Below are 21283 nucleotides of genomic sequence, written 5' to 3' on the forward strand. Positions count from 1 at the left end.
AATACACTGATTGATATTTTAAGAAATATGATTTTCAGAAGTTATCGTTTGTGTCAGAATGTTTAAACCGTGAAAATTTTAACTTCCAGAAGTTCCAGAAAATCATGTTTGATCGACACGATCGACACCGAAGTGCACGTGTGAAGAAATGGCGGATTACGAGAAATGTGAAGATTGTTCGTTCGATGATGGGGAAGATAGGCAAAAGGGCGTTTGTCTGATAAAAGAGGAGTACGTAGATTGTATCGGATGACTTACTTTAATCTTGTAGCAAATGAATTTTATACGGATGTAATTGCAAGGGAGCTTATTCACTTCCTAACCTCTAAAGATTGCTCACATGTTTTTCACAATTTATCAAACATCTATTTTAATCCCTTAATTGGCTGTTTGAATCTTTATTTTTACTAATGAACGTAATTACTTGTATCGGAGGACCTAGCTTTTTACAACTTTTATTTTTAAATTGCTTTGTTAATTAATATTTTATTATTATATAATAAATAATATAGAAGTCTTTATATTAAATATATGACTTAAATATTTTTAAGGATTTTATGTAAAAATTATTTAAAACGTCAATAAATTTTTTCACACAAGTATTAATACGTTATCTTATAACTAACATGTACATTTAACATTGTAGATTTATTATCGAGGACCATGTGAGGCAGTTGAGTGAACAGTGCTTAACGGAGACCGATAAGCAGAAGGTATCTGCGGATGCAGGTACAGAAAATACAGATGCATCATCGTGGGACGAGGTACCTGTTAAGAAACCTAAATTGGATGACAAGAGAGAGAAGCTCAGAGGTCAAAATAAGGCAAGGCCACCTCCGTTCAAAGCTCCCAGGGAATTTAGTCTGTGCCCATGGATCGCGGATCAAACGGCAAATGAACCTGAGAGGAAATGCTCGAATGAGCGATGCACTTTCCTGCACGATCGAAAGGAATATCTGAAGATTAGGCCGGAAGACATAAGCACGGAATGCCATACTTTCAATTTGACCGGCAAGTGCCCGAGGGGAATTACTTGTAGAATGGGCTCGCGACACTTGACCGAGGATGGTTTCAACATCATCGATGAGAAGAGACTCGAGGAATACAGCAAGTGTTCGCCAACCATAAAAAATCACTTATCTAAAGATGTACAAAGTAAATTGCGTAAGCGCAAATACAATTTTTCCAAGGCGGAGGCAATCGTCAAAGCTAACGGTCCGTCTAGGAAAAAGACGCAACCGCAGAGTTCGAATAGTAAAATGAGGAACGAGAATGATACAAAATTAGACAAGACTAATATTTCCGACAATAGCAACGGCGAGAAGGTGGAGAAAAATATTTCTGTCGGCATGAATGACGAAAAAACGGAAACGGATAGTTCTGATTGCCATGTCTCAGATGAGTCGAAGGAATTGAAAATCGGACCCGTGGACGACAGCGATTTGGTCAGATTGCGACAGTCGGAGAAGAAGACGATCGACTGGAGCGACAAGATACTGCTCAGTCCTTTGACTACGGTGGGCAATCTACCGTTTCGAAGGATCTGCAAGGAGTACGGCGCGGACATCACCTGTGGCGAGATGGCATTGGCGCCGAAGATACTGAAGGGCACGCAGGAGGAATGGGCGTTGGTGAAACGGCACGAGAGCGAGGATATCTTCGGCGTGCAGCTCTGCGGCAACAATCCGGGGGTGTTGACGCGGTGCGCTCAGCTGCTGAACCGCGAGATCGACGTGGACTACATCGATTTGAATCTCGGGTGTCCAATCGATCTGATTTACAGACAGGGCGGCGGCAGCGGTATGCTCAATCGATTGAACGTACTCGAGACCGTGGTAAAGTCTGTTAGCCAAGTGTTGGACATACCCTTGTCCGTTAAGACCAGAACTGGGGTCTACATAGACAAACCGATCGCGCATAATCTAATGCCGAAGTTTCGAGACTGGGGTGTGTCCATGATTACCGTGAGTAAGTCCGTTGAATTTACGTTTCTTGTCGCGAATCGATCTCTTTCGAAAGGATCGCGGTATTTTCGAAGAATAGAATTTTTCAAGACAGGACGGAATCTTCAAAATATCTTGATAGCTTTAAGAATTCAATTTTGTATATGCTACAGCTTTAAACTTGAACAGAAAATTGACGTTATATCAGAAAAAATGTTTTTAAAAAGAGATTATTATCCCTGGGCAACGTAAAAGGATATTAAAGAAATATGATCTTCCTGTATTATCTTCCTCGACTCTTATTCGATTCGGTAATTCTTTCAGGTTCACGGCAGGTCGCGTGAGCAAAGATACACGAAACTGGCCGACTGGGAGTATATAGAAAAGTGCGCGGTAGCGGCACAGCCGGTACCCGTGTTCGGAAACGGCGATATCCTGTCCTTCGATGACTATCGTCGTGCAAAAGAGACCTACAGCACAGTGCAGGGGATCACCATCGGACGCGGTGCGCTAATCAAGCCGTGGATCTTTACCGAGATAAAGGAAAAAAAGTTGATCGACATATCGAGCTCGGAGAGATTCGGCATTCTTAGAAAGTACGCAAATTACGGGCTGGAGCATTGGGGATCCGACACCCGCGGCGTCGAAACCACCAGGAGATTCATGCTGGAGTGGATCTCCTTTCTTCACAGGCAAGTTTGCTTCGAAAAAAATATGTTTCCTTCGATTAAAGCATTACATTATTCTTCAATATGCATTTACATTGAGATTACATCGCAGGTATATTCCTGTTGGAATTTTGGAGAGACCACCGCAGCGGATCAACGAGAGACCACCGTTCTATCGAGGCCGCGATGATATGGAGACGCTAATGGCCAGTTCCAACTGTGCCGATTGGGTGAAATTATCGTAAGGCCATTAGTTTTTATTGAGTAACGTCATCAGTTTCGGCTATATCTGTGATACTAACAATTTTGTTTATTTTTAGCGAGATGTTACTCGGAAAAGTGCCTGATGGATTCCATTTCTTGCCAAAGCACAAGGCGAACTCGTGGAAATAATCTACTGCGGGAAAAACAATTTTATAGAAAAATATTTCTCGAGGTGACTAATTTTACATTGTTGATTTTTCGCAATAAACGTAAAAGAGAAGGATTAATCATGGTAAGATATGATGTTAACGACATTTGTTGTTTCTCTCATTTGCGTTTATATAATACAATAAATAAATATTTTATCAAAGATCTTATTTATCGCGAACATACGTATACGAAGTTTCGCAATATGTCTGCGCTATATAATGAAACTTTAACTTTGCTAACATACAACTTTACTATTAAATCAATAATGTTGGCTTATCTCGCCAAGATTAGTAACCGGCCACATGCAGTCACAACCGCTGGGGATTTCTATTGTATATGGTTCCCAACATTCATTTTCCCAACTTCGTTTAACGAAAGTCAAAATTCGACTTCTCTGCACGCAGTGGAATGCCGGATGAGCGCATTTCTGAAAGGAAAAAAATGTTAAATCTGAAATCGAAATTTTGTTAAATAAAAAACAACTTCCTCATTCCTTATTGAACTTAAAAGAGGCGGTAATCCGATGGATTCATTATTTCTTAAAACTTGATTATATATTTATTTTCTAATCAATAAAAAGCGCCGCTTTGAATCCATTTTATTGAATCTGTTAATCTATTTCACTGCGTGACATATAAATTATTACTTGTTGCAATTGTTTCACTATTCGTTCATCTTCGCTCAACAATGAATAGCCCTTACAGTAGACCTCATGATAATACGGGGGTTGATATTCGTATTCAGAATCAATAAGGTCCACTCTTTTCGTTACTGTTTCGCATAGATTGCGATATTCCTGCATAAATCGTAAAAAAAGAAATACAGACATTTATCTCAATATACAAATAGTATAAATAATATAAATAGAATTTAAATCAGAAATAAACGTACAGAAAATAGATGAATTAAAAAGAATTGACAGGGATTTATTAAGATTTATCACATCCAATTTAATTCCTAATTTTTTCATAAAATTTATTTTAAATATATTTTTTATCCCTTAATGAAGAGAACGATCTTTTTCAGGAATAAAAAATAATTTACTAACGGGCATCAAATTTCTGTTATCTCTGTTTAGCTGCTGCAATTCCCTTATTGCATTTTCGGCATCATAATATTCCTTCGGTAGATGAGAGACGTCTCTCGCCACCGGTATGTCACGTAAATAGTCCTGGTAATTGAGCTCAGGATTAAAGCTCTTCTTAATTATCGTGAAATTCAGTTGTCTACTCAACACGTAGGACACGTGGTTGAGGATAAACAATTCGGCGATCTGCAAACGAAATATACATCTTATTTAATAAATGAAGCAAAAAAGTAATGAAGAGAGCTCCAAATTTCTTTACTGTGATATCGTTGAACAAGCGCGTTGCAAGTAAAATTCTAATCCAATCTTATGTAAAGAATAATCATTATCAGTCTTGAAAAACTTTACAGAGTGATACACCGGATTATCTCCAATTTTGATCATACTGAAGTCGATTAGATAGAAGAATCCCAAGAATCTCTCAATTGGTATTACAAGTCATCCACGCATGCACGTCTACGTCGGATTATTCCTTTACCAATGACACAGAATCATCAATGCCTCTTAAGTATAATGTTGCGTCACTGATAAAGCCTAAACCTTCGATGGAGGTCTCAGTCAGCAGCCTTTAGCGACCCATCAAACCTGATGATGCGTAAATCGCGCGCGCAGAGGGTCGACGCCGCAAGTGGGAATTGGAGGTAGGATGAATCATTCGTTTAGAGTACTGCAACTGGCGAAATGGTTTCACGTCGTCTGTCACGTCGACGAAATACGATATGCGCATTTCTAATTTCCCTCGTCTGCGAATCCTCGATTCCCAATCTTGATTTTTATCCTCGGAGCCGTTGCTCCAAGTATTGCTTTTTATTATGTCGCGGAAAGTAATCATCCAAAGGACGTTTTTTTGTCAAATTTTCAATATTTTACAGCTACAAAATGTTTCGATGACAAATTTGAAATTTATTTATATAAACACCACTCGCAGAAAATCATTAGAAAGGAGATTTTGTTGTTTAGAATAGGATTAACTTGTTTTTCAAGCAAAAGAGATCTAAATCAAATTTCTGCGTGAATTTTTTACAAATATGATTTTTATAAAGTTTATGAATAATCATAAATCTATATATGAATAATCATAGATTTTTTTTTAAATCGACAAGATATTTATATGAGAATGAAGAAAGAAGTGATTTATATGATAGAGATGGCATATTAATGAAAACCTTCGATTTTATCTGTAGGTTTTCGCGCGAAGATCGGTATTAGTTGATTCGCAAGGTCGGCGTGATTGAGCTGACGTGCCGTATGATATGGATTATTCTTCCCGCGTCATCGAGTTAATTCATGCTACCGAAGTGACGACAGAGAATATACGCACGAGATAATGCGCTCTTCCAGCTCCGTGGTATTTGCTTCGATTCCAAGTAACGTCAGAAGTAATAAATGCTGATAAATACAACAGTAAGTAATCGGATGATAAATCGACAATCAATTTCTTTGAAAATAAGAAGTAGAAAAGGATAATTGACGGGGCCTTCAAATCAAGTTTAAATCAGTAATCTTTTCTATACGTCAGACAGTCTTCCTCGTTCTTTGTGTGCGAGAGCAGAACTGGAACGAAAAATGAAATAGGAAAAAGAAAGGTAGCAAGGAGCAAGGAAACGCGATGTGTTATATCTCAAAAGAGACGGGTACCCATGAGAGAAGAAGAAGAAGGAGAAGAAGGAGATAAAGTGATCCAGAAGAAGTGGGAGAACATGATGGACTACGTGTTGGCTTTCAGCATCAACGATACGCTGCATTACATACACGCGACAACACTGTACCAATGTGGGGTAGGTAGTTATCCAATTGACAGTGCCCCGTCTGACATAGTTCAGTCACGAGGCGGGCACAGGATGATCCTACGTCTCCTCCGTTGACAGAGCGACAGTCGTTCCCTCGAAATTGCGCTCGCCACGCGACGTTTCGCTCGCTCTTTTCCCGAAATCGCGTCGACGTCGTCTCTGACGAAGTTTTCGCATTACGGTAAATAGACGAGTAATTGACGCAGGTATATATAAGGGCCGTTACATGTCGACAGATCGTGATATTGTGATACGGAAATAATGTCAATACGACGAGCGTGTTTGGACCGAAATGACTGGTGTTTCACTTGCGATGAGGATGAGCCCGGTCAAGGTTGACGATTGTCAGTGACAGCTACCGACAATTCCGAGGAATTTTCGCCGAATAAACGTGATCATCGATTTTTGACGACGAGAAGCGATCGACGAGATCCCAACTCGCCCATTCTTTGGAATATCCACGAAGATCGGAATGCCATTAGGCTGACACCGGTACCATGGCAGCCGAGCTCTACGCAAATGGCTCTCTAAAGTCAACGTCCGCCAGGTGAGACCAGTCAAGATTTGTTTACGTGCGTGATTAACTTGCATCTTATCGATCAAGTATCTTGAACCAAATTTCTTCAAATGATAATGAAAATGACTATTAAAAATGAATAGGCTTTAAATTTTTCTTAGGGATATTGAAACGGCGAGAATCGAATGCACCTAACGATAAATCAATAACTTTTGAATCTTAGTTTAGACATTTAAAAATGGAAATAGCTAAACTGTGGTTGGTAGCGTATTAGCAGATATTGGTTCAAGGATAGAATTTACAGGCGAAGTTAGTGAAATCGTTCGTAACAAACGATGATTCGTATTCTCAGCATAAATGTGGCCATCTCCACTTTTGAGTTTTATTTGCCTATCAAGGTGGCATTCAAATGTCAACGTGACATGAAAATCAGATAGCCACGGCCACGCTGAATAGGACCGCATCCGATTCTAAGCTTTATTTGCCCAATATGACGAGTAATGTCACGCAAAAGTCAAATTTTCTATCAAATATAAGATACAAATACTTATCGTGGTATATAAATAAATCAAAATAATAGAAAGAAAAAGAAATAAGTAGAACGTAATAAAATTTAAAAGCGCGTCTCTCTCTCTTATTTTAATAGAAAAAATTAATTTCTATTAATTTTACATTAAAATCAATCTATTTGATACTGCTACTAAAACTGAATATTTAAAACTGATAAAACGGGAGAATATATAAATCATTTAAGGATAAATATGTTTCTACAAGAAGAATATTTTTAGAAGAGAAACGGTAGATAAAATGTGTAATTCGTGTATTCTTTGGTAACCATGATTCTGCAATGTACGTGTAATTTTTAGTAATGTATACGATGACGTATCTGATGATACGCCGAATGCAGCTGTACAGCATCGAGTAACTGCTGATGCGGCGTTGTTTAGATAATTTCCAAGCGTGTTTGATCTAATTTCATAAACCGACGTAAATGTGACCGCCAAATTGCCTCATTTCCGGACATTTAAGGCGACTGCAAAAGGGACGCATGGTCAGTGACGAAGTGCGATGTTTGCAAGGCACTTTCCAGAGTACCCAAAGGAAGCGTGAAACGTTTTGTTATTCCTCTGACTCGTGTTCTCACTCTCGCTTAAATTGTAAAAGAAATTCGCTCATAACGACCGCTGAATCAATGGATCGGATGGAATATCGGAACAATGGAAGGAATATATTTGTTTCCGGATGAACGCGACCATTTTCATTTTTTGCAAACCATTTCAATGACAATGAAATCGTTTAATAGCCGCTACAGTTCTTTGAGTTAATGAGCAATTGACCCTCGGCTTGCGGGCCGAGTAAAGGTTCCATTGATGAAGAGCGTTATTAAGTGGACTCAAACGAGAGCGGAACTCGAAATCTCGACTCTTCGAAAATCCCACCGCAATCATTCTTAATTATTGTATCGCAAGACTGTCCAATTAATTAATCGTGTTTCCTTACGTCTTAAAATGGAGCAAGTATATCGTCGGTTTTAAGGAAAAAAAAATCATTAAATATTCTTCATAAATAGAAATAATCAATTCAGAGCGAACAAACATCACATAAATGTAAGATGCAACTTCCTTAGAAGTGTTGACCAAACTGTTAATTCAGTTTCCCTAATTAGTAGATACTAATTAACAAATATTAATTCAATGAACATTAATTGCAGGGTAAAAGGCATAGGTAAATCAGTGTCAGGCAAATAGAAATGTGCAACTAAGCAGAATAAATCTCGTATCGCACACTTGCACGCACACATACAAGAGAACAGCACACAGTGAAGTTGAAGGAACTCAAATTAAAGATCGGTATTGAGGAATATAAATCCTTCCAAGAAAAACACGGTCATTTACCGTCCAATCAATTCTGCTCGAACATGTGACCGATTGTAATCGCCATATATTAAAGCCCCCAACACATCTCAATGTAAATAGCAAGTATATTGAATTATGACGTCAGAAATGAAAGATTGTAATTTATTGTTGTAATATATATCAAAATGAATTCTTTAGCTGAGTGAGAGAACCGTTAAGAATTTAAAAAAGATGTAAAAATTCGTATCCTCTCAAGATTTTTAAGGCTCGCATTCGATTTTACATGTCATATTGGGGAATTGTCGTCAAGGCCACGATGATCCATATTATAGTAGCAAATTGAAACGCAACGATACTACAATAGTCACAATTCCGCCTAGCGACGGCGATCGGGTAGGCACATTTGTTTGTTCAATTGTAACTGCGGTGACTAAGATCGATGAAAAGTCAATTCAATAAATCTACATGTCGCTAGAAATACCGCAGCAGCGACTATCTATTATGCGAATCGGCATGTGACTCTACGTAGAATGTCGCAGAATGCAGTAAAAGCACGTCGAAAACTGTTATCGTCGAATAGATAGAGAACAATTGGTTTCTCGGCGTGGCGAGCAAACGTGGTCATTTACCTCGAGGATTTTGTCATTGGCCACAGTGCTTGGGGTCTAGAAAATATTCGGAGTCTGCGAAAGAAGAAACAATGAAAAATAAAGACGAGAAACAATAGAAATCTCTGTATATGGAATAAAAGATAGAAGATTATAAAGCAGAGAAATAATAGACCTCAAGCTTCAAATTTGAAATTGTATTAGAGAAGGTAATTTCATATTAATCATTGTAATTATTCAAAATAGAATAAAATATATTAATTTTGCTTTTCCTTTGGATTCAAGACATGAAAATGGAACATTATTATAGAGGAATTTATCGAGATCTCGAGGAAAATGCTAAATGCACAGATAAATAAAATAAATGAGCAGAGTACTCGCGTTCGCGTGACACGATATGAGGCGGAGGAAATGATGGAATGATGAAAATTTGAAAAGTGTATCGTGGCGGCGCGTAAACTGAACGTAGGCAGCAGATGACACACGTCTGCTAGTCCGAATTAAATTAAAATCGTAATTTCTAGCCCGGCGGCGAGTTAAACTTTTAACCCAAATATTAGAAGAACCCCGTTATCCGAGGAACAATGAATGAGGCATGGAACGACGGGCAGTTATCTATCTTTTTGACAGAATTGTTTGAACAAATTTAGAACCTCTACTCTAGAAAGTATTTCTATTGTTAAACCCCGTAAACTATCAAAAAATCCGGGAGAAAATTGTAAGACGAAACAAAAATCAAATGAAATGTTAAAGTAGGTAATTAATAATGGAGAAGATAAAAAACATTCTGTCAGCTATTTGAGGATTCTTTGAAGACGAGATATTTATTTTGACTTAGCTCTTTAAATAAAACGAGGCTAAACGTGAAAAGAAGCGTTAATGACTACGTGCTAAAATAAGGTATCGCGATCCGCTTGGGGTGGTGACTCTACAACGTCATAGGCGTCATTTTCGCGCGGGCCTCTCGTGTTTGAAGAGATAATTAGACCATTACTTTGGAATAAGACCGTTATAGACCTGTTAATCGTAATCAGGTGATGCCTGAAGCTGACAGGAAAGATTTCTTGTTGATGGGGTACAACCGGTGGGTGATGTCACGCGTTGCGTTAAAATTGGATCGAATAATTTCGAAAACTGCGCAGATTCGCAAGTTAAGACTGTATTCTTTCTGATGTGTACGATCAACTGCTACGACTTTCGAGGATCGTGTCTCAAGCTTATCATTGAGACAGTATCTTTTTTCCGCGAAACCTCAAGTATAATTCAAAATCAAATCCCCGATTGATAAGATTAACGATAAAGAATTAAATTGGACCGGTGATCTCTTCTTGCGCGCCGAAAATAAGACTCGCGTCTCAAATTTCTGCAATCATTAATTCGAATTCGTTCTCACGATTTACACAGGTCTTCTCACGCGCCAACCGGGGAGCGGGATAAGAATTGTCAAAAGGAAGCAGGATCATTTTAACGCGCCTGCAACAAAGCGTGAACGCCATCGGATTATTTTTAGCCAGCGGAATAGGGTCTACCCCCTTTGCCGTGGCTAAAAATAGCTGGTAAGGCCAATCCAGGCCCAATTATCCCATCTAGATATTTAGGTGACAATCGACTGACCGCCAATTTAGAAATATTCCACTGGGCTCGACGCCCAGGGCCTTCAGCTCGAAGTGCGAATAATCCCGCGTCACGCGCGCATTAAAGTTCAGGCCCCTTTTAAAAGACCCTTTCGTCGTCTCTGCCGACCAACGAGATTATCGGAAAAATAGTTGTTCGAACATCATGTACAAATAGCACGAGATAGATACACGACAACAGCAACCCTATAATTATTTAATTTTATTAAACTTAAAGTTGGAAGGCTGAAAGGCGAGATGAGCAATGTCGAAGAGTGTCGCATGCGATCTCAAGACACAATTTCCGAAAATCGTTAACTGTCAATCCACAACTTTTCAGTCGCAAAGAATTGACGAGATTAAAGAAGAAGAAGGCCGTTAGCATCAAAAGATTTACAACAAGATGTCGAAATAACATATTTGTTTGTAAAGAGCGATCGACAACTTTCTAAACGCATGTAATATGTAATAATGTCTTAGGATGTGACATTTGTGTAGTTGTTCGTCCCCTTCGGTACGCAACCCGCCTAACACGTGTGCATATTCGTTTGCAGGGCTGTAGGCAGCATGGGACAGCGTAAATCAGGAGCCCCGGGCGCCTTGGGCGCCGCGGCGCCCATATCGACGGAGGAGGAGCAGCTGAAGTTCCAAGACAGCAGATTTCTGGCGACTTTGGTGCTCGGCAGAAGTAGGTGAGTGACCGAGCGTGACTGGCTGCCTGGCCGTCCGTCCATCCGTCCTACTACGTCGCTACGTCAGAGATCGAGGCACGTGATCGGTCCTACGCGACCCACATCGAAACCCCGAGGATTCGATCGCCGCGCAGGGAGTGTTGCGAAGCCGGGGAGTGTGTTGCAAATCTCGTCCGATCGATCGCGACGGGAAGTAATTAAGTGGCCCGAGCGCCCGCGAGTGATCCGTTTCCGCGATCTCTGCCGTGTTAACAGAGACCGTAAATATCTTTGGCGAACCGCCCGACCCCGAAGTGAGTAAACGACTGTTTACATTTGTAAACACTGTGATGTTTACAGAGATATGAATCGGGGAAATGTGTCTCGCTCGGACGATTCAACTGCGGCGCGCAAACAGCTGAAGCTACCGTGTCTTCGCCTATCTATTGTAATTCGGAGTTTAGTTGCACGAGATTTTAAATCCTCGTCTTAGCGTCGAGAGTATATCGTTCAAAATCAAGGATAGATAGAGAGAGAGAGAGAAAGAGAGAGATTACCCGTAGCTACCGAGACTTACTATCAGGATATTCATTTCTCTGAACATGATCGCAGATCCGGCCCGGGATTCCCGAAGGTGGCGGTTTTTAAAAGGATTGCCGCAGATAGGGGATGCACAAATCACTGAATCGGAACGCTTAGCGGATGCTCAGTTTTATATATATAATATATGTCTGCGGGGGAGGAAGAGCACACCTGTCGCTTTCGCACGTGGAGAAGGTCATCGTGCAAATCCCCGTGCAAATAAAACGCGGCGATAATAATATTCGTGGGCGTCGCGTTTAAATTAACTTTCTCATCGTCCGCCACGGCCATTCATTAATTGCGGGGATTGCGAAAAGAGCGAGAGATAACGATCGTATCGATAGGAACGCGGAATCCCTCCGACTTGTCGCGTCTGCCGATTAGAGATAATGACGGTTTTTAGGTACACAAAGATTAGCGCGTTTCAGAAAGAGACGGTCACGAAACGGCGAAAAATCGCAGAACTCTTGCGTTTGAATTGATACCAAGAAACTGTCCTCTTTACTGAAATTAAACGTTACGTGACGCACAGGTCTTGATTTTAATAATTACTGTTATCATACGTCGTTACCGTAAACTGTTCTACACGAGTAATATTTTAGTAAAGACCGGACTCTCTCTCTGGGTAATTCATTCGATATCACCCCATGGATATTTACGACCGATGGGAGCGGCTTTTATCTTTCGGGCCAATTAAAACGATCGGCGTCACACTGATTGCCGCTCACACTACTTAATAATTAGAAGCGCCGCCTTGAAACGATTGTGGCGAGAATGTGATGGATGGGCCTACGATTAATTTGTTGTGCATACGGGCCGACCGCGTCTCGTCATCGCTCTGTTACTCCGAGAAATGTCAATCGTTTTAATGAATCGAGACGTGAGTTAGCTATCGGTGGACGCGCTCTTTTTTACGGTAACTGAGTCTTACAATTAATAGGGAACTCGGATAAGTATATACGTCTTCATTAAATACCATTCTTAAAAGTACTCGAGGATTGATTTAATTTTGGGTGAATCTCCTTTGTTTTATATTTTAGACAAAAATATGAAAGAAGCCAGTCTCCACGTATTTCATATCCTTCAAGTCCAGAAGTTTTTCTATCCTTGACATTAAGGATTGGCATTAAGGCGTCAATCAATCTTCCAATGTTCTATCTCTCTCCTTGTACAAGTGCTTAGGAATTGAACTTCTCGAAAGCCAAACTGATCAGCTTCGTGAAATAAAAAGTAGATAAAAAATTGACGAAGGATTACAATTAAATAATCCTGATACTAAAATGAAGAAAACGAGTTTATATGTGAAACGAAGTCGATCAGTTCGCTTCCGAGAGGCTCAGTTGATAGTCAAATTCGCAAAGTTGCTGGTCGCAAATATTTCAATCGCACGTTCCCTTTCAGGAGGATCTCGCCAGACGTGCTGCCGTCGTGCTCGCCAGGCGTATTTCGCCAGAAGTCATTTCACTCATCGACGTCGCCGCCGCCGCCGAGGGTGCCAGCGACAGCAGCAACATCGGCGTCCTTGCTGTCCTCCCGGAACAGCCGGGGCGCGCCCGCGTCCACGACGAACGATCGCTGCGCCCCTCGACAAGCCACCCCAGTCGTCGGCGTCACCCCCAACCCAGCCGCCGCTCCACGTGACGGCAGCGTCGGCAGCTCGCGATCCGCCAGCACCACCTCGCTGTCGTCGTCGCGGGGCGCCCGGGCAGCCAGCAAGCACACGCGCCTCGTCACGGCACTGGCCAGCAAAATGGCGTCCGCGAGCACCTCCACGGTCGTGCAGGGCTGGCCGAATACCAAGGACGATTACGAGCTGAAGGAGGTTATCGGTGAGTACCGATCGCCGTGCGGGACTCGTCCAGTCGAGGCGACGATCGGTGCGATGCGAACGCGCGGAAGGTCCGCGCGCGCACCTCGCTCGAACGGCGCCCGCGGCCACGGGGACGGGGGACGCGCGCCACCGGCGGCGGCAGGACGTCGATTCCGCGCTAGCGAACGGCTGGTGGTAGCTTATTTCCCCGTTAACGGAGCACCGACGGTAACGAGCGTGATAATGACGGTGACGTTAATGTCACGAGGACTCGCCGTCGCGCGTCCTGCCGGGCTGCCGCTCGTCGGTCGAGCGCAACTCGGTCGTTCCGTCGCCCTATTTTCCCCGTGCACGACGACGGCTCGCTGATCGCCGTCTCGCTTCTACCGTCGCGCATCCTTCTCGCACTCGCGCCGTCACGCAGCTGCCGGTGCTGCTGCACGAGAGAGCCGCCGAACGTTCTACCCTAACCTAGTTAACCTGCCGCCGGAGAACGGGATGATACGCGCGTGCCAGTGCCGTATGCGCGCCGAGGTCGGGGGAATAACAGGCATCGGCGCCACACGAGCCGGAGTTGTAAGCGAGGCACGTGACGCAACACAAAATTAATTTAAAATTACGAAAAAAATACGTGCGAGTGTTATTTTGGCGAAACAAGTCTGTCTTTCGAGTCACGCTAAAATTCTGACGATCAATTGAACTTGTAAATATTGGGAAATGTAATTGAGAAATCGCGTCTTTGTTTTATTTATTTAGGACGAGTTCCGGCAGTTTCGTGATAGAGCTATATACTTATTTTACTAAATAATATTTTTATATATTATTATTATACTTTGTATAGTTTATATATTATGTATTATAACTGGATTACTTGCATGCTTATTACTAACGTATACATACATTAGATATTTAAAAAACGCTCTGTTATCAAATGATTTAAAACTCAGGAAAGTACGCGCTTCTTTTTGCATCTGTTTCGCCGGTTGTGTATTATTTATATTTGCAAGAAGACCAGCCGCAAGTTAGCGGAGCTAAATTATTTAGCGGCTTGTCGGCACCGGCGCGACGTCGCTCCGTTTTTAGCCGCATTTTGCGATGACTCGTGGTCGTAGCGTGCGAGAAGATTTGCTCCGATAGCTCCGATTAAAATGTCGAATTTCCTACGTAACGAGTAAAAATATCGGCGGCCCTTGAAATTTAAGCGTCTCTCTCTCTCTCTCTCGCCGCTCCCGGCCACTCCGAGAGAAATGTATTCGCTGCATATTTATAAATAGATCTCTCGTCGCGAGTTTCCCAGATTTAATTAGGCAAGTCTGGCGATTACGATCTGCGCGCCGATAAATGCCGATATGCGACACGAAATTTCCCCTGATAATTCCTCGCGTTAATTCCTTCCCGTTAAATTCAAGGGGTTGGAGCGACCGCCGTGGTGCACGCAGCGTTTTGCATCCCGCGGCAGGAGAAATGCGCGATCAAACGAATAAATCTGGAAAAATGGAACACGAACATGGACGAGCTGCTGGTGAGTTTTATTCTAATCTTGACATTGGACTTCACGCGGCGACGGATTAATGCGACACACATACGCGGCCTCTTGATAAGGCTTTTATACATTGTATGATTCATTGGATTAATGATCTTATCGATTATAACGTATGCTGCATCCAGCATGATGCAAACATTGCGGATTAAGCACGATGCTGCTGCTAATTTATTCTTGTCTCAACGATATGTTATTTCAAAAGTATAGCCTTTTCAGTTCAAAAGATAGAGAGTTGATTCTTGGAATAAATCTTTTTTCGCAAATAAGTTAAAATGATAAATTTAGTTTTAATGTACAGACAAGAAGTTATTATTAATCGAGACTTTTTATGTGGCGAAACATTAGAAAGAGATACAGGCGATGTCGTCTTGCAACCACGAAAACGTCGTGACGTATTACACGTCGTTCGTGGTGAAAGAGGAGCTCTGGCTGGTCTTGAGATTACTGGAGGGTGGATCTCTGCTGGATATCATCAAGCACAAAACCAGAACCACCAATTGCAAACACGGAGTATTCGACGAGGCCACCATAGCCACGGTACTGCGAGAAGTACTCAAGGGACTTGAATATTTCCACAGCAACGGACAGATTCACAGGTATCATGAAATATCGTCTGTTCCTTATAGATTGTTCTATTTTTACTGAAGATACAGTTTTAAAACGTGCGTTTATTTCTCCTTGATCTATTGTTTGATCATTAAAGTGAAACTGTATCGTTAAAAAGTTGACGATTAGCTATATAGCTATTTTATTATCTACGCATCTAGACGAATTTTAACGGCAGAATAATATTAGGGACATAAAAGCGGGTAATATCCTACTAGGCGAGGATGGCACGGTGCAGATCGCCGACTTCGGTGTCAGCGCATGGCTCGCGACTGGACGCGACCTGAGCCGGCAGAAGGTCCGGCATACCTTCGTCGGTACGCCGTGTTGGATGGCGCCCGAGGTCATGGAGCAGGTGAGAGAGGAAAGTAACACTACAGACTTCTTAGCCTGCGTGTTCTCTGTGTCTACATTTTGTGTATGCGTTTGTTAAATGTACACGACACTTTATCGGGACGGGACATGTGTACGTTGGCGACCCCGTACGTTTGCGACTGGCAAAATACGCTTTTGCTATCGTTGAGGCGACACACGAACCTCGCGTGCGTCAGTGTCGGTTTTGCCGTTGCGTGCGACATGAGGAAATGCTTTTATCGTCTCGTTTTAATCGAAAATTAATTTGAATTAGCAATGTTATCTTGTTGAGCATGATTTGCGTTAAGCATGTTATGCAAGTAGCCACATAAAATATTGCACTGAGGAAATATTACGCTATACGCAGATTTTCACAGTTTTTCAATAATACTCAATTAATCATGTCATTACTTGGATCTATATTTCTGTATGTTATCATGTTTGTATTACATTGTTGTTCGTTTTGTTTTGTCAAAACATCAGTTTTCGTATTTTTATCTATGTTCGGACACGTGTGCACAGCTCTAACATATTAATCGTACATTGTTTTATTCGACTTTAATCAAATATGAGTGTATATTGATTGATAAAACGACTTTTTGAAAATTTTGATGATCTTTGCAGAATAAAGTTTGAGAACTGCTGTGTCAGGAGAAATCGATGTCAAATTCGTTAAAAAAATCTATCAAAAACATATTTTCCGATAATTGCGGGGCCAATCCTGTGTATGAGACTGCAGTTATAAACCACATTTCGAAGATTTTTGGCAAGCATGCGATTTCTGCAAGCACGATTTCATGAGATATTGGCAATCTTTCCGTCGCATACCGTCCACTGTAAAATCAATTATGATATGCGTGTCTGTTTGTGCAGGACCATGGCTACGATTTTAAGGCCGATATATGGTCACTTGGCATCACGGCGATCGAGATGGCCAGCGGCACGGCGCCGTACCACAAATATCCCCCGATGAAGGTCTTGATGCTGACGTTGCAGAACGATCCGCCGACTCTGGATACCGCCGCGGACGACAAGGACCAATACAAAGCGTACGGGAAAACATTCCGAAAAATGATCGTCGACTGTTTACAAAAAGATCCTACCAAGAGGTAAGCCAGATCGCGCTATTTTGTGTACATTGCTACTTCTATTAAACGTTTGCCGAAGCAGTTAGAATAGTTGGAGTAAATAGATAACACATGCTGGAGGGGAGGGGAGGGGGCATTTAACTTGCTTGAAGGCCTTTGGTATCATCGTATGATTTATCGTATGGATTTTTCGGTAGCAAAAATAAGAATAGAAGGAGATTAGTATATAAGATTGTAAAATAAGTATTATATTTAGTATTATAAACAATGATTTATATTGTTTCAGACCAACAGCTACCGAGTTGCTGAAACATCCCTTTTTCAAAAAAGCCAAAGATAAGAAATATTTACAACAAACGTTAGTGGCGATTGGACCCAGTTTAGAAACACGTGTACAAAAAGTATGTATTTATATTATTTATCCAATATATGCAAATTTGTATGTAATTATTTATTATTGAGATTCTACAGAGTTAAAATTTAAAAAAAATTATATTTTAAGCAATATTAAAAGAAATTTTTTGCTTTTACAGGCATCAAAAAGGCAACCAGGCACGTCGGGCCGTTTGCACCGAACGGTGACCGGCGAATGGGTCTGGTCAGAAGAAGAGAATAACGGTGACTCGAGCAGCGACGAAGGCAAAGAAACGTTACCGGTCAACACAATCGAAAAAGCCAGCAGCGATGAAGAAGCCGGCGAGCCCGACGAATACTACGGTCAAATCAAGGTAGCACCGAGTCAAATCGCGATACCAGCTACCGGACAAAATGTTCCTATAAACTTGGTGCTTAGATTACGGTACGTAATCTTCATTATAGAATCCGAATGAGAATTATTCTCTCGATATATGATGTTTATAGATTATCCCGGTTGTTACCTAATTACCCGATTTATCTTTTAAAGAAAATAAGAGATAATCATCTCAAGACATCTATTTCAGGAACGAAAGACGGGAGCTTAATGACATTAGGTTCGAATTTACGGTTGGAGTTGATTCTGCGCAAGGAATCGCGGCAGAACTGGTCGCTGCGGGCTTGGTTGACGGCAAGGACGTTGTGGTAATAGAAACAAATCTGAAAAAATTGATAGAGAGTGGAGGACAATTGCGAACAGTGACGTTTTCCTTGGTAAATATTAATTTTCATATTACATTTAATTATCGAATATAAATATATATATTTTAATGTTTAAGATAAAAATATACATTAAAAATATGTGTATTTTTATAAGTTAATTTGATTATATTTATATCTAATTATTTCTTCTTTTATTGTTACAGAACTCTGGTTACGCAGTGAATGAAGTACCAGATGACAAGGCGTTAATAGGATTTGCTCAGATCTCCATCACTGATTAAACAACCTCGATTGCGTTCTCGATTTTCGGGATAATGTTCTTAATTGATACATTCGTCAAGATCCAGAGAGTACCAAAAGCTAACGAATCGGCTAAATGCTATTTCTCAAAATAGATTATAGATGGTAAAAACAAAAGGCTCGCGGCACACAACACACGTAAATCAGTCTGATCACTGAATGCTTGCCAGCATGTCTTAGCTTTTGATACTTTCATTTCTTTCAGATTCTAATAGTCGATTGCAGGGCGTAGGTATTCGAAAAGAAAAACACATTTGTTACAACACATCGGTAATAACGAACTGCTCAAGTGTGTGTCTGATAACATCGTCAATGTTCATGAAGACAATCGAACGGGGCGGATATATAAAAAACACTATCATCCACGTACTGGCTTAAGGACATACACTTACCTGTATAATCAATAATGGCTGTAGTTTTACATAACCGAATTATATCGTTCGTATTATGTCAGTTATGTAAATATTAGTATTCGACCGTTATTTTATTTCTTCTTTGTGGTTGATATATATGAAATGGGATAAAATACCGCGAAATGCGATATTTCGTATAAGTAAGAGTAAACTTAGAGGTTTGAAAGAGAGAGAGAGAGACAGAGAAAATGCTTTATAGTCTAACTTATTTGTTCAAAATATAAGCAGTTTCTCTTGAATATAGCAAGGTTTTAGTTATATAAAAAAACCAATTGAATATTCTACACACAGAGTCATCATGTTTATGTATCATATACAGATTAATTGCATATATATATATACATATATACATTATATATTTATATATAATATGCTTCATGTTAGGAAAAAAAGATAGACAATGTTGAAATAAAACTCTTTTGTACTTAATTAAATAGACTTACGATAGAGCAAATTAATATTTTCACAGTTTTTAGACGTAGCCAGAAAGAGAGAAGGTTAAATCGAAAAATTTTTACCTTGTACGTCTCGAAAATTTTTAAATTAAATCTTTTTGTAAGGTACATCATAAAATGGGTAAAATCAGAATCATATGAGAATGTAAACATGACAAAATGGCAATGAAAAAAGCGATATTACGGTTTCACGGATTAAGTGTGCAATTTACAACACTTTTGCATCTCTTAGGAATTGCAAAAAAATCTTTTTTTGCGACGTTATTGTCTTTTGTTATGTTTACAGATTATTAAAGTTTATAAAGGGTTTTATATAACAAAAAAAAACGACGTATAATTTTATGAAACTTTTAATAATATTTTTAAAATTAAGTTTTTAAATAACTCTCTTGATGAGAGAGAGTTACAATATTTTTATTTTGTTATATTTTCTACAGAGATGAATTTCTAATTGTGATGTATACGTATGTTACAGTTAGAAATAAAATCAAAGTATAAACAAGAATACGAAAGATTTATCGAAAATCGATTATCACCGCAAGAGCACGGTTGTAATCAGTGTGATTCTGTATTTTATCGGTTTTTATACAAGCCAGCGGGTCGCATTATGATATGGTAAAGGATATACATATTTCGCGATCGATATTCTGCAAATATAATATACACATGTGCTATTTTCGTGAATTTTCGCTATTTAATTATTCTTAACGAGTAAGGTCTTTAAACAAGGTGTGAAATTGGCACACGACTCCACATTTCCTTTGCCATATTGCAACAACTACACGCATACGCAAACACCAACACGCAAAATGTTAAATTCGCGACACAAGATTTGCCGAATGAAATCAGTTGTGTAGCAATGATCGAAATACAAATCTGTTGATATACGTGTGATGATTATATGCATATACTCCGTACTAAGAGCCAGCTGTGTGGTTTAATTAGGCGACACGCTCTTTTTATGCTTAAATACGCGAGGAGTAAATATAATTACTTTTAAGCCGCAAGATTGATAATCGCACGTTAGCTTAAGTAGTACCTTTACAGATAAGCGTATCCGATGGCACTATCATCCCGCGTAGCACTCGTAGACTTCTCGTGTACACCGCGTTTCGCCGGCAGTGAGTTTCGATCGATTCGACATAGCTTGCGCACCTCACTACGTGCCTTATCCGGAGAATGCATTTGGTCATATCGAAAAATCTGTGTTTCCCATCCGTGATTGGGGAGTTCATTTGGGACTGAACTTACAATTCGGAATTTTACGTCAGGAACGGGATTCTTTTTCGCAACACGATTAAAACAGTGCCAAATCGAGTGTGTTGTTGTACGTAGCGATTATAAATGTGTATCAAGAGGAAAAAAAACAATAATTTATTTGTATCAATATCAAACGTCGTTTTGCCAATGAGAACCATTGTATTTTATTTCATCGCGAGTCTATACGACTGTGTAAGAGAGAGTGGACTGCGGCAGCCGAGAATGGACAATGGTACTTATAACACCGATAAAAAAAAAAAAAAAAAATTCCTCCGTGTAGTAGAGCGGCAGCGGAGTTTGTCTTATGTTCCCCGAGCGAACATTTCCGTTATTGGATTTCCAGCAATAAATTGTTCTTCACAAACGAATTCCTCGAACGCTAAATCTTCAGGTAGAACTTTGTGGAGCTTGTTCCTGATTTCGAAATCCGTATTATTGCAAAAACGATTCGCGACTCTTCACGTTCATAAGACGATCAACTGTTTTATTGCTGCGAGATCTTGCAAAGTGCGTAAAATTATTCCCTCTTACATCTCGCAGAAAAGGATGTTACTCGAGGAAACGCGAGAGACAAAAGGAATTTAAGAGTTTTCGAAATGTTGATATATTTTATATTTCAAATTTGCTG

The 21283-nt window shown here is 40.3% G+C and overlaps 3 protein-coding genes across 5 annotated transcripts; 2 read left to right on the forward strand and 1 right to left on the reverse strand.

Annotated features, from left to right (window-relative positions):
- Window positions 1-75: 75 nt before the first annotated feature.
- Dus3 (Dihydrouridine synthase 3) lies at window positions 76-3192 on the forward strand. Its single transcript, XM_071780703.1, has 5 exons — window positions 76-231; window positions 647-1964; window positions 2268-2635; window positions 2724-2852; window positions 2932-3192. The coding sequence occupies exons 1-5, from the start codon at window positions 149-151 to the stop codon at window positions 3002-3004; spliced, it is 1971 nt and encodes a 656-aa protein (XP_071636804.1). The 5' UTR covers window positions 76-148; the 3' UTR covers window positions 3005-3192.
- Window positions 3189-12194, reverse strand: LOC139814457 (uncharacterized). Its single transcript, XM_071780721.1, has 4 exons — window positions 11745-12194; window positions 4074-4298; window positions 3672-3821; window positions 3189-3452 (listed from the first exon to the last, which is right to left on the reverse strand). The coding sequence occupies exons 1-4, from the start codon at window positions 11769-11771 to the stop codon at window positions 3285-3287; spliced, it is 570 nt and encodes a 189-aa protein (XP_071636822.1). The 5' UTR covers window positions 11772-12194; the 3' UTR covers window positions 3189-3284.
- LOC139814444 (serine/threonine-protein kinase OSR1) lies at window positions 4617-20809 on the forward strand. 3 transcript variants are annotated; one of them, XM_071780701.1, is made up of 14 exons: window positions 4617-4753; window positions 5297-5516; window positions 5632-5890; window positions 6139-6449; window positions 11051-11188; window positions 13151-13578; window positions 14969-15081; window positions 15448-15698; window positions 15898-16070; window positions 16934-17171; window positions 17437-17551; window positions 17684-17949; window positions 18092-18278; window positions 18431-20809. In XM_071780701.1, exons 4-14 carry the CDS (start codon window positions 6400-6402, stop codon window positions 18506-18508), a joined length of 2037 nt encoding a protein of 678 aa, XP_071636802.1. In that variant the 5' UTR covers window positions 4617-4753; window positions 5297-5516; window positions 5632-5890; window positions 6139-6399; the 3' UTR covers window positions 18509-20809. The 3 variants fall into 3 exon arrangements, with proteins under 3 accessions (XP_071636802.1, XP_071636801.1, XP_071636803.1); XM_071780700.1 differs by lacking the exons at window positions 4617-4753; window positions 5297-5516; window positions 5632-5890 and having other exon boundaries at window positions 5931-6449; XM_071780702.1 differs by lacking the exons at window positions 4617-4753; window positions 5297-5516; window positions 5632-5890 and having other exon boundaries at window positions 5931-6449; window positions 15898-16063; window positions 16936-17171.
- Window positions 20810-21283: the final 474 nt, after the last annotated feature.

The sequence above is a fragment of the Temnothorax longispinosus genome, chromosome 6 (genome assembly GCF_030848805.1).
Source record: "Temnothorax longispinosus isolate EJ_2023e chromosome 6, Tlon_JGU_v1, whole genome shotgun sequence".
Lineage (NCBI taxonomy): Eukaryota > Metazoa > Arthropoda > Insecta > Hymenoptera > Formicidae > Temnothorax > Temnothorax longispinosus.